At 36.2% G+C, this 16,648-nt stretch overlaps 1 protein-coding gene across 2 annotated transcripts in view; it reads left to right on the top strand.

Annotated features, from left to right (window-relative positions):
* LOC130245230 (F-BAR and double SH3 domains protein 2) overlaps nucleotides 1–16,648 on the top strand; it is a 198,939-nt gene that overhangs the window by 118,922 nt on the left and 63,369 nt on the right. For both annotated transcript variants that reach the window (XM_056477849.1, XM_056477850.1), the window contains exons 4-8: nucleotides 1,132–1,211; nucleotides 1,446–1,590; nucleotides 2,136–2,269; nucleotides 9,853–9,907; nucleotides 12,661–12,789. In XM_056477849.1, coding sequence (XP_056333824.1) covers nucleotides 1,132–1,211; nucleotides 1,446–1,590; nucleotides 2,136–2,269; nucleotides 9,853–9,907; nucleotides 12,661–12,789 — 543 coding nt within the window. The remainder of the gene's footprint in view (nucleotides 1–1,131; nucleotides 1,212–1,445; nucleotides 1,591–2,135; nucleotides 2,270–9,852; nucleotides 9,908–12,660; nucleotides 12,790–16,648) is intronic.

Here is a 16,648-nt window from a genome sequence, read left to right as displayed (position 1 = left end):
TGCCATTTGGGACAACACTACATGTATATACTATGCTGTTGAGTGTGTAAGTGCATAAGTACATAGCACATAAGTCTATAGTGTGCCATTTGGGACGACACCACATACATATACTATGCTGTTGAGTGTGTAAGTGCATAAGTCTATAGTGTGCCATTTGGGACAACACTACATGTATATACTATGCTGTTGAGTGTGTAAGTGCATAAGTACATAGCACATAAGTCTATAGTGTGCCATTTGGGACGACACCACATACATATACTATGCTGTTGAGTGTGTAAGTGCATAAGTACATAGCGCATAAGTCTATAGTGTGCCATTTGGGACGACACTACATGCATATACTATGCTGTTGAGTGTGTTAGTGCATAAGTACATAGTGCATAAGTCTATAGTGTTCCATTTGGGACGACACTACGTGCATATACTATGCTGTTGAGTGTGTAAGTGCATAAGTACATAGCGCATAAGTCTATAGTGTGCCATTTGGGACGACACTACATGCATATACTATGCTGTTGAGTGTGTTAGTGCATAAGTACATAGTGCATAAGTCTATAGTGTTCCATTTGGGACGACACTACGTGCATATACTATGCTGTTGAGTGTGTAAGTGCATAAGTACATAGTGCATAAGTCTATAGTGTGCCATTTGGGACGCAGATATACATGTATAGATATAAAAAAAAGAAAAAACATCTAAATAGGCAGCTTTAAAAGCCTGTTAAGCTAAAAGACACATTTTAAAAGTGATTATTTTATAACTAACAAAGCATTTTCCATAGTAGAGTACCATAAACGTTCACTTTATTAGGTGTCTTTTTGTTTTTGTAGTTTTACGTTTGCTTCTCATTTATGAATCAACACATAATTCACTTTAAATTCATAAAATGCAGATTTTTGTTTAGTCAAAACAATCTTAGGTAAGAGATTGGGCAGTATCACCTACAGTAGAAACATTTAGTATCATCTAGAAACATTTCATGCACACTTTTGGTGTACTAATATAAATGTACTATTGTTTTTATTTGCACTGATTTGTATTTTGCAGACCATAGGCAGATTGATGTGGAATCGGGGTACATTTCAGCATTTCACAGCGTTTACTGTTGTTTTACTGTTTTTCAGGCCCTGCAGAAGTTAGCGAGTCAATATTTGAAGAGAGACTGGCCCGGGATTAAACCAGACGATCAGAGGACAGACTACAGGTGAGGAAAAACATGTTTAATGGTTGCAATTTTTCATTTTAGACACTCGAGTGATAGTCTGTGTCTCAAATCATTTGGGAAATATTTGAAGTTCACTACAGGGCTACTTATTGTGACTTCAATTGAATGGTGTGTATACAATAAATGACTACAGTATTTTTGTATGTGGCAATAGATCAGCAAGTTTTGTGTCTGCATAGGAATGATGTGTAATGAATAATTGTTGTGCTTCAGGAATGTGTATGGAGTGTGGCGAGCGTATCTGGAAGGCACCGTTCAGGTGACCCAGTCTCGACTCAACGTCTGCGACAACTACAAAAACGAGATTACAGATCCTGCTAAAACCGTACGCCTCTACAAAGAGCAGCAGCTGAAAAAGGTAAAATCCTCAGCCCTGATCCATTATATGTCTCTTTGAAGTAAACATGAAATTAAAACTAGCCATATTGATTTTGTTAGCTCACATTGCTAGTTTTGTGGTGAACAATTAATCTATGCATGTCATTAGGATAAAAACATGGTTTGCCCTTGTTATCTTCAAATGAAATCTGCAAATGCACTTCCTGTTTGTTTTGAGTTAAATTCCCTGATTAGGTCTGTCTGAGGTGTTGGGCGGGGCTAACATAATTAACCACGCCCCTCCACCTGTCAGTTTTGACAACAGACAGAAATGGTGAGGAGGAGGAGTCTGTTAGGTTGTAATAACTCTCCCCAAACCCTTTTCCCCATCTTTCTGAATGAAATGCTAACTTCACTACATCCAATCATCTCGCAGCAGAATAAACAAGCCACGCCCACTGTTTTCTCATTTATTATTCCGTTTCTCTTGGAACTGCGTCAACAATACCAAAAAAAATATGGTTGCAGCTCCTAGTTCATGTGTCTCTTAAACGTCCCGTCTCTGTATTTCTCTCCCCCCTGCAGTGCATTGAGCAGCTGGGCCGCATCCAGACCGAGCTCCAGGACTCAGTAAAGGATCTGGCCAAGTCCAAGAAGAAATACTTTGAGTTGGAGCAGATGGCGCAGGCTGTGCGCGAGAAGGCCGACATCGAGTCCAAGTAAGTGCGTCTGGTATTGCAGGTGCAAACAGTCCCAGAGGTGCCCGGCTCATAAACACACTTCAAAAGTGCTTGTCCCATTAATCGAGTGCCATTAATTAAAGAATAACCACCAGGAGTTGACATTAATCTGCTTGAAATGATGCAGAGAAGGCACACTTTTGCAAAATGCTGCATTGTACAAACAACATTACATACATCTATGTTCATTTAAAGGGACAGTTCACCCAAAATCGAAAGTATTTTCAATATTTACTCATCGTTTACTTGTTCCAAACCTGTTTAAGTTCCTTTCTACTGTTAAACAAAAAAGAAGATATTTTGAAAAATGTTGGAAACCGGTAACCATTGACTTTTCCTACTGTGGACATCAATGGTTTGCCAGTTTTCAGCATTCTTCAAAATGACAGAATGAAGAAACTCATAAAGGGTTGAAACCAATAGAGGGAGAGTAAATAGTGAGTAAATTTTCATTTTTGGGCGAACTATTCCTTTAAAGTGGCTTATAGTATTTTTCATTCGAGCCTACATTGATTTTTTTTTTTCAGTCATAAATGAATATTTTGTTATTGTTGACCAAAAACAGCATTTAATACATGGTAAATCTTTGTTCATTTAAAGGGACAGTTCACCCAAAATTAAAAAATATTGTCAATAATTACTCATCGTTCACTTTTTCCAAACCTGTTTGAGTTTCTTTCTTCTGTTAAACACAAAAGAGGATATTTTGAAAAATGTTGGAAATCGGTAACCTTTGACTTCCATAGTATTTGTTTTTCCTACTGTGGAGTTCAATGGTTTTCAGCATTCTTCAGAATATCTTCTTTTGTTTTCAACAAATGGAAGAAACTTATAAAGTTTGGAATCACTTGAGGGAGAGTAAATTTTCATTTTTGGGTGAACTATCTCTTTAAAGTGGCTTGTAGTATTTTTCATTAGAGCCTACATTGATTTTTCAGTCATAAATGAATATTTTGTCATTATTGACAAAAAACAGCATTTAATACATGGCAAATCTTTGTTCACTTAAAGGGACAGTTCACCCAAAATTAAAAAATATTGTCAATATTTACTCATCCTTCAGTTGTTCCAAACCTGTCTGAGTTTCTTTCTTCTGTTGAACACAAATTAGGATATTTTATTGACTTCCATAGTATTTTATTTCCTACTGTGGAAGTCAATGGTTACAGGTTTTCAGCATTCTTCAAAATATCTTCTTTTGTTTTTAACAAAAGAAAGAAATTAATAGGTTTGAAACCACTTGAGGGAGAGTTAAAAGTTAGTCAATTTTCATTTTTGGGTATTTTTTATTTGAGCTTACATTGAAATTTCACTCCAATAAACAAATAATTTGCCATTACTTACTCATCCTCTCCATTTGTTTTAAATCAGTTTGAGTTTTGAACATTTTGAACAACAAAAGAACGTGTTTTGAACAATATTGGGAACTGGTAGCCATTAATACTATGGAAGTCTATAGCTACTGGTTTTGAGCATTTTTCAGAATATCTTCTTTTATGTTTAACAGAAGAAAGAAACTCATATAGATTTGCAGCAGTGAGTACTTGTTGATCTTTGAGTGAACTGTCCCTTAAATGCTTTTCTTTGTTTTAGAATTGTCAAGTATGCATTTGGCAGACATTTTTATCTAAACCATTGGATTCAAGGTGTACTCTATCTGTTCATGCATTCCCTGGAAGTCCAACCCATAACCTTGGCTCAGGAATGCATTTTCCATCAAAATATGCATATCATCTTTCCTGTATAGCTTAAACAGTAAATCATAGCATTGGAAACAGAGAGATCGTGGATTCTCAAAAAGTGCATGAACTGATCAAAATGATAAATCTACAGCTTGAATGCAGTTTAAATAGCTTTTATGACTTTGGATAAAAGTGTAAATGCATTTACTGACACTATTTCTAAAGTGACTTGATTTACGTACACTTCATTATTTTTTTATCATTTACATCATCATTTATTTGTGGTTCAAACCTTCAGGTAGGGGTGGGCGGTACACCGGTGTCATATTCATCACCGGTGTGACATTGCGCCACGACATGGATTTTCTAATACCGTCAATACCGTAATAAATCAATTATGCACCTTGAACGGCTGCATTTACATCAATAATAGCTAATTCTAAATAATAAGGCATTCAATTTTCTTCAAACGTTCAGTTGTGGTCTGAATACATGTCCTTATACTACAGGGCTCGAAATTGCAACCATTTTGGTCGTATGAGCACCCGAAATGTAATCTATGCGCCCTCATAATATATTTGGGAGCATTTGTGCGACTGAATATGAAGGTTGTAGTGCGACCTGATTTGATTTTCTCTATAAACTTGCTGAATCGCTCTACGCTGCTGCTGTATTGGTTCATATTAGCTGTCAGTCACTCAACGCTTCCCGCTGTCAGATAACAGGGAGCTTTTGTTACTGCAGGAAATGCAAACGGCTGAAGAGTGAAAAGTGCACAGGTTTGCAAACCTCACCTAAAGTTATAATAATAATAATAATAATAATAATAATGGCGCAGATGGCAGCGATCATAACATGAGGTAAATGTTGATCCGCCAGCTGAGATTAATCGAGTGTTTTCGGAGAAGGTGCCCGAATCTCGATGCGTTGCATTCACCGCGTGTTCAGCGCAAATGTCCGCTAAATATAAAGTCTAACACTGTACACATCATCGCCAAAGAAACTCACCTTTACTAAGTTTACACTGTAACTACGGCTCATAACAAAGAGCGGAATTGCGCCGGTGGTCATCATGAGAATCCTGCTCTGTCTGCTCATAAATTGGTGCGGCTGACTCGCCTGCTTTATTCCACCAACACAGAGAAATGAAGATCAGCTCATAACGAGACTGAGCATTTACAATGAACCAAACCAAAACTTTTAAAGAGTGATAGAAGTGAGACTTTCTTTTGTCTGTTCTTCCTTGAGATGTATATTATTTTGCTATTGAAAGTAATACCATGATATTATACCGTCACTGTTCAAAAGATGAAAAATACCGTGATATTAATTTTAGGTCATATCGCCCACCTCTACCTTCAGGAATACCTTTTCCATTAAAGATATGCATTTCAGAGTCATTTAATTTGCATTCAACGAACGCTTAATCCGTTCAAACATTCCCTGGGAATCAATCCCATGACCTTGGAGTTGCTAATGCTGTTTATTTATTTACATATACATTAGGTAATGCTGTTAGAGGATTATTTATTTGTCCCTAAGGAAATTTGACTTGAACACCAGGGCTGCCACATACAAAATACACAATAGATACATAACAGAATAAAAAAGGGCTTCCAATACCTGCAACATCATCATTTCGCCACCAACTTGTATCCTACATTCAGGAGATTCAATGATAAAGGAATAAAAGAATGTTTATATCTATTTAGGTATCATTTCCTGCATTATACTAAAAATAACATCTGTAAACAATAGCTTGTATTCTGAGGATAAGACATGAGAGAGATCTGCAAGTATCTTCTTTGGCTGGTTAACTGTGATCTTTTCTAAGAGAATTTGGAGGGAAAGATAACACTTCAGTGTTGTATACAGCTTTAGCTTTTTCTATTATAGAAGTGTCCTTTTCAAAACAATATTTTGCCAAGCTGTTTTCCACTTTGTCGAAAATATTAGGCTCCAAATTACAAACTGTTGTCAAACAGCCAAGAATATAAAATATGTTGTTACTTACGCATAAAAATAAAAAATGTTGCTGGTTGTTTAAACTATTTATTTAAAATGAGTTGAAACAACACAACTCTTAAGTTTTTTTGGGGGACAACTTAATTGTTTTACGTTTAATCCACTTAAATTTGTAAAAAAATAAAAAAAAAAGTTGTGTGTCGGGACAACATGAAGGAATTGTGCGAAACTCAACTTATTAAATAAATGAAGTGATCAAATACACTGTTAAAATATCTGTTAATAAACAGTTTCTGTATTTTGTGATTCACATGTGTTTTCAGTTTATTTCCGGATGTGAATTGCATTATAGGATGTTGATCTCTGCTTTGTTGAGTGACTTTTATTGACATTTTAGTAGTTTGAAATAATATAATGTATAAGAAATAATTTAGAGAAATAAGTCTGTAAAACAGAAAATGTTCTGGCAGTTTATTACAAGGGTTTTGTAGTGTAATGTACAACATTAGACATTAAATAAGGCATAGACTAAAGCAGAGGTATTTCGGTGACCTGTATATTTTAGATCGTTTAAAACATTATTTGGGGGACACTTGAAGTGATTATTCACTTATACTGTATAAGTGTTTTTTATGTTTATGTTCTATGTCTTAATGTTCACTTGTTGTTGTTACTGTGTGAGTTCCTTTGTGTGGCACTGTTGTGAGATGAGGACTCTTGACTGCAAACCAAATCTACCTTCGGGTATAAATAAAGTAACCTAACCTAACCAGCCCAGACAAAATATCGCTTTAAACTATTACAAATGTTAATAAAAGTCACTTTTTGGAACTTTTCAGGGTTAAAAGGTTTTACCAGTAAGCTCAAGATCCCCTAATGCAATTCAAAAGCAGCAATAAATAGGGAAAAATCAAAACATGAATCACAAAATACGGAAAACTGCTAATTTAGGGATATTTTTACAGTGCAAGTCAACACCTAGAAACACAGTCTAAGCCAGTGGTTCACGAACTGGGAGTCGAGACCACCCCCCCCCTGGGGGCATCGCGGTAATATGATGAGGAGTCTCTTAAACTTTTTTTATTACAATTACCATATTTTACCCATAACCTACTGAACAAAAAAACTGAAGTCAATAGTTGAGAGCTACTAGCTCTCTGCCACTCTCACATGTTCGCCCACTGAAGCTAAGCAGGGCTGCGCCCGGTTAGTACCTGGATAGGAATGTCATCCAGGTGGATGCTGCACACTGATGGTGAATGAAAAGAACCCCCCCCCCAAAAAAAAACAATGTGTCCAGAAAAGCGCTGCAAAAGATCCCCCCCCCCACCCCCAAAAAAGAGTGTCCAGAAAAGCGCTGCAAATAATTCCATGTAAGGAATTATGAATTATTATTACATTAAAAAAACATGCAAATCAAAAGTCATCAGTCTTTCCATTTTTTTTGCGCCCCCTGCGGTGATTACATTATATTAAAGGCACAGCACATTGATTTTCATGGCACCAGGTTAAACTTTCTGACACTTTTATGACACATACACTAAAAATAAATACAGGCACAACTGAACATGGAGGTCTCCAAGTGGTGTTCTTTAAGATTAAACGATGAATAGACTTAGGGCTATTGGTATGTGTGTGCCATTGTGTCCAAGGTTTATATATTTATAACCATGTCATTTTGTGGGTCGCAGGCCTAAAAATTTTGGGAACCCCTGCTCTAAGCTATCATCTGCCAAAGAAAAATTGCTTGGATGCCTTCATTAAATATGCATTTCATTGGCTGATACTTAAGCCCCCAGTAGGGAATACCCCACTCTGTTCAAAGCAATTTATTAGCCCCATGCAGAATTTGTTAAACACACTCAACCCTCTCTCTCCATCTTCAAGGGCCATTTGTACCCACACTACAATTGCCATTTCAAAGCCTCTGCCAAGACCAGATTAGACGGAGAGGCGAAAGATGAGTGCAGTCGCAGGATGTTGTGAGCTCCTCGTTCACTTCTGCTATTGATTTTGGCCATCGATGGTGTCCTGCTTTGCATGACTGGCTGGAAAGCTGAATTAGAAACAGTTATTGTTCACATACAGCGGAAGATAGAGAATCAGAACATTTCTCTGTGTATTTACAGTCAGAATTATTAGCCCTCCTGAATATTTTTCCCCAATTTCTGTTTAACGGAGAGAAGGTTTTTCACATTTCTAAACATAATAGTTTTAATAACTCATTTCTAATAACTGATTTCTTTTATCTTTGTCATGATGACAGCACATAATATTTGACTAGATATTCTTCAAGATACTAGTATTCAGCTTAAAGTCACATTTAAAGGCTTTACTAGGTTAATTAGGGTAAAGTTATGTGTTAGGTAATTAGGTAAGTCATTGAAAAACAACAATCCATATATATATATTGCTTAAGAGGGCTAATAATACTTTAAAGGTGTAGTAGGTGATCTGCCACAGTGCTAACCGTTTAGCATGATATCTTTTGAAACACAGTCCCTCCCCTGCCCTCCAAAGCCACACCTCCTGAAACAGACAACCCTCTCTCACGTGCTGTGCTAAAGCGACTCTGCTTAGTGGTTGGCCAGCGGGTGCAGGAATTACACTTGTTACTAAGCCGTACTTGCGTGCAATTTCAAACGGAATATTCAGAGTATCATGGTGAACAATATATAGGGAGCGCGTCACAGGTTATCATTGTTCAAAAATGAACCAATGTGAATATAAAGGCAACTTCAGCTCAGTAAAGCAGGCTAGGCAGAATAGCACTATTTACTTCTGTTTTGTTGTTAAACTAAATAAAATCCAAATTATCGATGCTGTAAAAAGTCACTTATGAGACTGAAAATAGTCACTTCAGTCTTTCGCTGGAGGATTTCAGTGGCTGAACAACACTTCTGTGCATATAACCCATTTATGAAAACACAATCTACATCAGCTCTGCGTGACTAAAACAGAACATTACCTGTCTAACAGAAATACTTCAGCCATGGTGTCGTCCTTCCTCCAGTGTGCAAAACTAACTCCAATATTGATTCAGGATTTTAAAAAGCTTTGATTCAGCATTTGATTTTCTCTCTCTCTCTCTCTCTCTCTCTCTCTCTCTCTCGTGTGCACATTAACGAGCAGTGTGTGTACGCACAAACGGCAGATCTGCGTGAACAAATCTACAGTTGTTCAAATTCCGACACAGAACGCACAATTTAAAAGAACTGACTTTAGCATTGGTTTTCAGATAAACAATTATGTTTACTTTGCATATTTTATAAATATCTGGCAACATGTTATGGGATTTAGAAGAGCCTAAAACTTACACACAGCACCTTTATAACACTGGTGTGTTTTCAGTGCATGTGAAATTTGATGTGCTTTTATCATTTTTCTTTTGGGTTTCACGTGTTTTAATGATAAAAATAATAATACATTTTATTTATAATGCGCTTTTCTAAAACTCAAAGTGCTACAACAGAGAAATTAAACATGCAATAAAAATACAAGGATTCAACATAAAAAATTTATAAAATATAAACACATTAGAATGATCAAGAACCTAAAAATGCCATTTAAAAAAGATATGTTTTCTCTTCATATAGTGACGAACAGCGTGGACATTGTTCAAATTATCTAATTTTGAGTGACATGAGAAAGAATAAATGATTTATTTTTGTTTGTGAACGGTTCCTTTAAGATAAGAAGTCATCTGAGCGATGGTAAAGCCAGATTTCTGCCAGCTTTACAAAGCCTCTTCCTTCCTTTCACAGGTTGCCGGAATGATCCACTCTAGTTTGATTTATTATGTCTGTTTCCTCCTCGGCACCAATCTGGGAAGGTTTTGATGTGGGCTTTCATTTCTCCTACCTGTTTTTTTTTTTCTTCAATCTGATTTATAATACCTGCTCTGTGTTTTCTCAGGTCAAAGCTGGGCCTGTTCCAGTCCAGGATAAGTTTACAGAAGGCCAGTGTGAAGGTAAACACCACCGTCTCTCTGTCTGTTTCTATGAGAAATGTTTTGCTTCTGCTGTAAAAGCATGTTTGTGTGGCTGACACGTGTTGACTGCACTGGAGGGCTATTAAAGGGGATAGTGTGTCCAAACTTGAACTGTTTGTCATGTGTATGGGTAAGAAAGCTTTTATGCGTGCAGCTCTGTCCGACTGGATTTTTCTTCAGTCAGTTTTTGAGATTGCAAAATTGGGTGTTTTTGGATTATTTTTCTTAAATGATTTTAAACAGGTCTTAATTTTCATATGCCCATGTAAAGCTACACAATCAGGCCAACATTCATTCTTTCATCAACAATCCATTTCAGTAAAGCTTAAAGAAATTAATTTATTACTCTATTTATCAATGCAGTTTAATCATCTTCCTTACAATAACATTTGTTTCAAAGTTTTATTTATAGAGCATATATGCTGAGGACACTGACCTGGACAGATGGTTGTTCATACATTTACTTTTCTTATAGTCTTTAAAGCTTGTCAATTTCTTTTAAAGTAAAATTATGTAGAAATAAAATTGTATCAATGCAAATAGAGTTTGATTGTTTTGATGCATTATTTAAATGATATGGCTAAGAACTAGTGTACATTTTGTTGATGGGGCAAGTAAAAATATTTTCCATTAAAAAAATCCTATATGTACAAGTCTGACTTTTTATTCTTAATGATCTTTCAAAGAGTTAAATTGGACTTGGTGCAACCTGCAGAAACATTTATGATATCAAAAATAATGATAAAACTAAATTTAATACTGCACTGTAAAAACATTTTGGTTACCAGTAAGACAATGTGCCCATTCTTTCCTGTGAAAGAGAAATCTCATAGAACCTTTTTTTACTTTAAATGTTACATTTTTAAATTACTCTGCTTTTATTGTATAAGGTATACTAAATAAATCTATCTATCTATCTATCTATCTGTCTGTCTGTCTGTCTGTCTGTCTGTCTGTCTGTCTCTCTGTCTGTCTGTCTGTCTGTCTGTCTGTCTGTCTGTCTGTCTGTCTATCTATCTATCTGTATATATATATATATATATATATATATATATATATAAATTATTTCATTTTTTCTATTCAACAGTTCTTTCTGGTTCTCGAATCCGATTGGCTGATATTTGTGCTATATTAAAGCAATAGCAGTACTCGTATAGCCTCTTCACTCTTGTGTATTACTTCAGCCACTCTAGGACTAAAGAGAGACTAAACAACTCATTACAGTTTGACAAATATTGCAGCTGTTGGTCAACATATTGTACTTTTGAGGTTTTTTTAGGTGAGAATGTAGTTGTTTAGATTTCTACTATGCAGTTTATTTATAAGGATAGTGCCTATTTTAAATATTCATAATTTCGGAGATTCAGCGAATCAGGGCCATCAGCCTGCCATACTGAGCACAAGATGGCGATAGAGAGCGCATAATAAGCCCTAAGCGTAAACTTATTATAAAACAGGTGACATTTTAAGTCGAAATGCTGTTTTCATATCATAGTAACCTGCTAGTGTTTGCTTTGCTTTGGCTTAATTAATTGTTAATTGTTGTGATCTCCCGATTGCAACCGAGAAGTACAGGGGAATCTCTGTAAACTGATGGCATTACCTGTTTTGTTATCATTTTACACATTACGCTAGAGAATCATTCATATACTAGCTCTAAAGTGACATAATTGAGGTAGCAACGGTTTCTGCTGATCTGACATCAGCTGCAGATGTGAATAAATGGCAGAAGAAAGTAGTTCCTCATACAAAAGGATTTTGAGACTCCATGTTTGATTTTCTTTTATATATACACGTTTATGCCATCAAACTGTTTATAAACTCAATATCACACTCATAGCAGTGCTATATGGCTGTATATCATCACTGGTGGGACACTAAAGCCTGGTTTTATACTTCTGCGTCAAGTGATTGGCGTGACCCACGGCGTAAGCCTTGCGCGTTGTCGTGCATTTATACTTCTGCGCGCTGTTTGTGTTCCTCTGCAGTAACACTTCCAAAACTCTAGCTGGCAGTAGGTGTTTATGTTTCTCTATGTCGTGTTTCTTCGCTGGTGTTTTGTTTTTTCTAAATGCTACCTTAATGTACAAGTAGCTCAAACTCGCTCATTTAGAGGCGGGAACCGGCAGACGTGCAGCAACTTTACTCCTAGGGTAAACACAAAACAAAAGTTTCCACCTGGAGCTCATTCACAGGACTCGACACTTGTAAACATTCGTTCCAACGGGTTCGCGCGGCTCTCAGTCCTGCCCACACTTGTCAGCGCTACCAAGCCGACCAATCACAGAGCTTGCGCAATGCGTTGTTGCGACGTGTAGTTAAGTTTTTTGAGAGGTGCGCGTCGGTGATGGACACGGCGAGAGCTATGTATGCACGTGTAGGCTGTGCCAGAGCGTGTGCTTGACGCAGAAGTATAAATCAGCCTTAAGGCACCCGGTCTGCGGCTTCAAGCCAAAGCATGCCTTCCACCAGTGCCGCTATACAGCCATATCACACTGCTATGAGTGTGATAGTGCTCATATATAGTATACTACACTTTAGTATGGCTTAAACACTGTAGTATTTAAATTACTATATTGTTATTTTCATGTGTAATGGGTGAGCAATAAGACGCTATATTTGAATGCAGTCTTGTAACAATGCAGACTACAGCCAAATTCAGTAATATGTGTTGAAATGTGTGAATGTTAAAACCTTCGTGAAGATTTCGGCTGTGTTTGTGTGTGTTTCAGTTGAAAGCAAAGAGGAGTGATTGTAACTCTAAAGCGACGCACGCGAGGAACGAGTATCTTCTTACGCTGGCGGCCGCCAACGCACATCACGACCGCTACTACCAGACCGACCTGGTCAACTGCATCAAGGTGAGCACAGCCATCTTTTACTGTTGTTTATATACTGTAACAGAATTGTAGTAGTGTTTTTGGAGTATATGTGGCTTAGCAGTGGTCCTAAGGTGTCTTGAATGTAAATCATCTTCTGCCAAGTGGGCGGGGCCTGTTTGAGTTATGCTAATAATGTGTTGTTGTTGCTGCCACTGTTGCACGGATCTAATATGCTGATACACATGTTTTTTTTTCTTAGCCCATTCTCACACACAGCCAAGTGTTTTTTTAATGTTTTTGTATGTTTTTGACATGAGCTCCTGTAAATTTCTTCTGAAGAGAACTTAAAGGGATGGTACACCCAAAACTGAATATTCTTCACCCTTCCTCTTCACTCTTGTGTATTACTCCGCCCACATACAGCGACAAGCAGAGGACACTCTACAGTTTGACAAATATTGCTGCTTTTGGGCAACATAAAAACTCATCTTAAAGTCTTAAAACCGGAGATGGCCATCTGTTTCTGAGTCTCCTGTTTTCACTACTGCAGACCAGTTCAGTAAACTGAAAGAAAGAAGAAATTCCCACATGTGTCCCACAATCTGCTAGTGTTTGCTTTGCTTTGGCTTTTTCTGGGCTAATTATTGTGATCTCTCGATTGCAACAGAGAAAAACTGGGAAATCTCTGTAGACTGATGGCATTTCATGCTGTTCAGCCGTATAATCTTAAAATGTCAGCAAAATTAGCTGTTTTGTCATTTTACACATTACGCTAGAGAATCATTCATATACTAGCTCTAAAGTGCCATTGGTGAAGTTGCAACGGTTTCTGCTGATCTGACGTCAGCTGCAGATCTGGATGGATGGCGGAACAAAGTAGTTCCTCTTACAAAAGGATTTTAAGACTCCATGTTTGATTTTCTTTTTTATATAAACGTTTATGCCATCGAACTGTGTATAAACGCAATATCACACTCCTAGCAGTGCTATATGGCCAGACGCGAAATGCCTGGATAAATCACACTATTCGCGCGTAAATAGACGTGTGAACATTTTGATTTTACTCGCTTTATTCGCGCTTCAAAATCCACTTCCTCTGCGTATCAAATCCGCTTCATTAGCGTGTCAAAATTCACTTCAGAACAGACGCGGTTTTGCGTCATGGGCAGGGCTTCTGTCTGCCCAGTGACTGTAGCTTCATTGCTAAATGGCTAACATGGATTTTATTGAGAAAATAACTGTGTTTTTGTGCTTTATGAAGGCTGAAAAACAGCGTTAATTTGTTTGGAGCCGTGTCTGAGTCCACTAGATACTTTCAGAGGTGCAGCCAGCTCTGTAAGCTCATAGTTTGATGAACTGTTGCCGGTGTAGGCAGGAGGATTTTCCCCCGGGACACCATCAACGGGTGCTATGTCATAATCACGCCCCCACAAGAGCAAGCTCCTGATTGGTTAACGCGGCGCGAATGTCTGCTAAAGTTCAGATTTTCCAACTCGAACGATTCACGCGTAAAGCACATCAAACATGCAAAAACTGGCCATTCGCGCGTCTATTCACGTCTTTGCATTGACTTAACATATACATATATATATATATATACAATTTTTTATACACTATACTTATGCATATATTTATATACACACAAATATACACAGTTAAACATTTTTTTTTTTATTTGGTTTAATGGCCATGAATCGTTTGACAGCGTTGGTAAATTTAAATTTTTGGGAGAATTGTTCCTTTAATACTCATGCTGCAATGAGTTTCTGTGCTACTCATACTGTTTCTGTGTACGCACTTGAGAAAACTTAAACAAATCTGAAATTAAGGCTAAGTTTAAAAAAAATTGCAAATATTTAATTTGTTGTTTTCTGAGTAAATGAAGCACAAGCTGGAAAGGCTCCGCCCATTTCTGGGAAAGTAGGCGGGGAGTAGCAGTTCATTTGCATATAAAAGTCACACGTGAAAACAGTATATTTACTTCCAAACAAAATCAGCATAACTTATGATCCATAAGGTAGTTTAAGCTGTAACTTCAGACATGTTGGGGACACAACATCAAACTAATTATTAGATCTTGATTTTGTCCAATGGGAATTGAATGTGATTTGCTATTGGTGGATGTCATGACTGACAGCTTGACTCCACCTTTGTGCCAGTAAACACCAATCAGAGAAGACAGCCCTAGAAGAGGGTGAGGGAGTAGAGGTGAATTTAAATTGTAGTAAATGATTTTTTGTGTAATTACTGATAATAACATTGCGTAACAACCTCAGAATCTAGCATCATTCATTCATTTTCCTTCGACTTAGTCCCTTTTTTCATCAGAGTTTGCCACCGCGGAATGAATCGCCAACTTATCCAGCAAATGTTTTACACAGCGCATGGCCTTCCAGCTGCAACTCAGTATTGGGAAATACCCATTCACTCACATACACAGCGGCCAATTTAGTTCATCTATTCACCCATAGCGCATGTGTTTGCACTGTGGGGGAAACCGGAGCACCCAATAATATCCAGCTGCAGACTCGCAGAACCACACAGGTTTCAGGCACACACAATCCAGCACACACGATCTAGGCAAACCATGTATGGTTACAACAGATGTTAATGTTATTAACGTCTTCTCAGACATCGTCATGAATTAATGAATATTAATATATTATTAATAAATATTGTACACAATAAACAATAGTGTTTACTGTTTCACAAATATTGTGATAGAGACAGGCGATGGGGAGCGTTGTTTCCAATCACCATTCAATATAATAGACTGAACAGTTTTCCATCCGTCATCATAGATGATCAGCATTATCTGACAGAGTCAATATCGCAGATACTCGTTTGCTGGTCTTGCTGAACGATCTAAATTGGACGAGTTTGATTTATATAATGAATTAATTTATAATGAAGTAAATAATAGCATGTTAATATAGGCAAGAATACATCTTTATATGTAATAATCTTTTTACATGTAATAAATGTATAACACTATATTCATATTTTACTCAAGCGATTTAATAGTGTGTATTTGCTTAATTTTCTAATAACTTTTTTATCAATGATTTCCCATATTAAATACTACAGTCATTTATAGTAAGCAATATATTGTTTTTAAACCATAAAGTACTGGTAATTTGTTGTATAGTTGCAACAAATTTAGCATTACAAACAAATTAACTGTTAATAATTAATTAAAAATAATATATATATATATATTACTAACAGTTGATAAATAGATAAAATAATATATATATAACTAACATTTGATAAAATAGATAAAATAATATATATATATATATTACTAACAGTTGATTAAAATAGATAAAATAATATATATATATATATATATATATATATATATATATATATATATATATGTGTGTGTGTATATATATATATATATATATGTACATATAACTAACAGTTGCTACAGTTTAAAATATAGTAGTTTATAATCAGATAATCAGTTAAGATAAAATAATATATCAACTATATTATATATTGTTTAAATGATTAACTATAGTAATTCATTTTAATGTGACACATTATTGTTTGCCTTTTATATTTTACAACAAAGCGATTTTAACCAAGTATGATAATATTAAGATCCTAAATAAGTTTATTACACTTAATCCTACAATTAGACGGTTGATTATGTTTTCTTTGTGAATTTGGACACGTGAATAAAGTCATAAGTGTTTAACCAATTATTTTTATTTACGTAATTTGAGTTCAGAAACTGCAGAGATGTTAAAATGATCGTTACGATATGATAATGATATAATGACTGATATGGGGAAACCATATTTGTGAAATTCAATAGGTGGTGAGAATGCTCATAAGGAGTTAGTTAGTTACCATATATGGTTTGCCTAGATCGTGTATGCTAGATTCA

Source organism: Danio aesculapii, chromosome 18, assembly GCF_903798145.1.
Source record: "Danio aesculapii chromosome 18, fDanAes4.1, whole genome shotgun sequence".
Lineage (NCBI taxonomy): Eukaryota > Metazoa > Chordata > Actinopteri > Cypriniformes > Danionidae > Danio > Danio aesculapii.
This window is presented reverse-complemented; position numbering and strand designations above follow the sequence as displayed.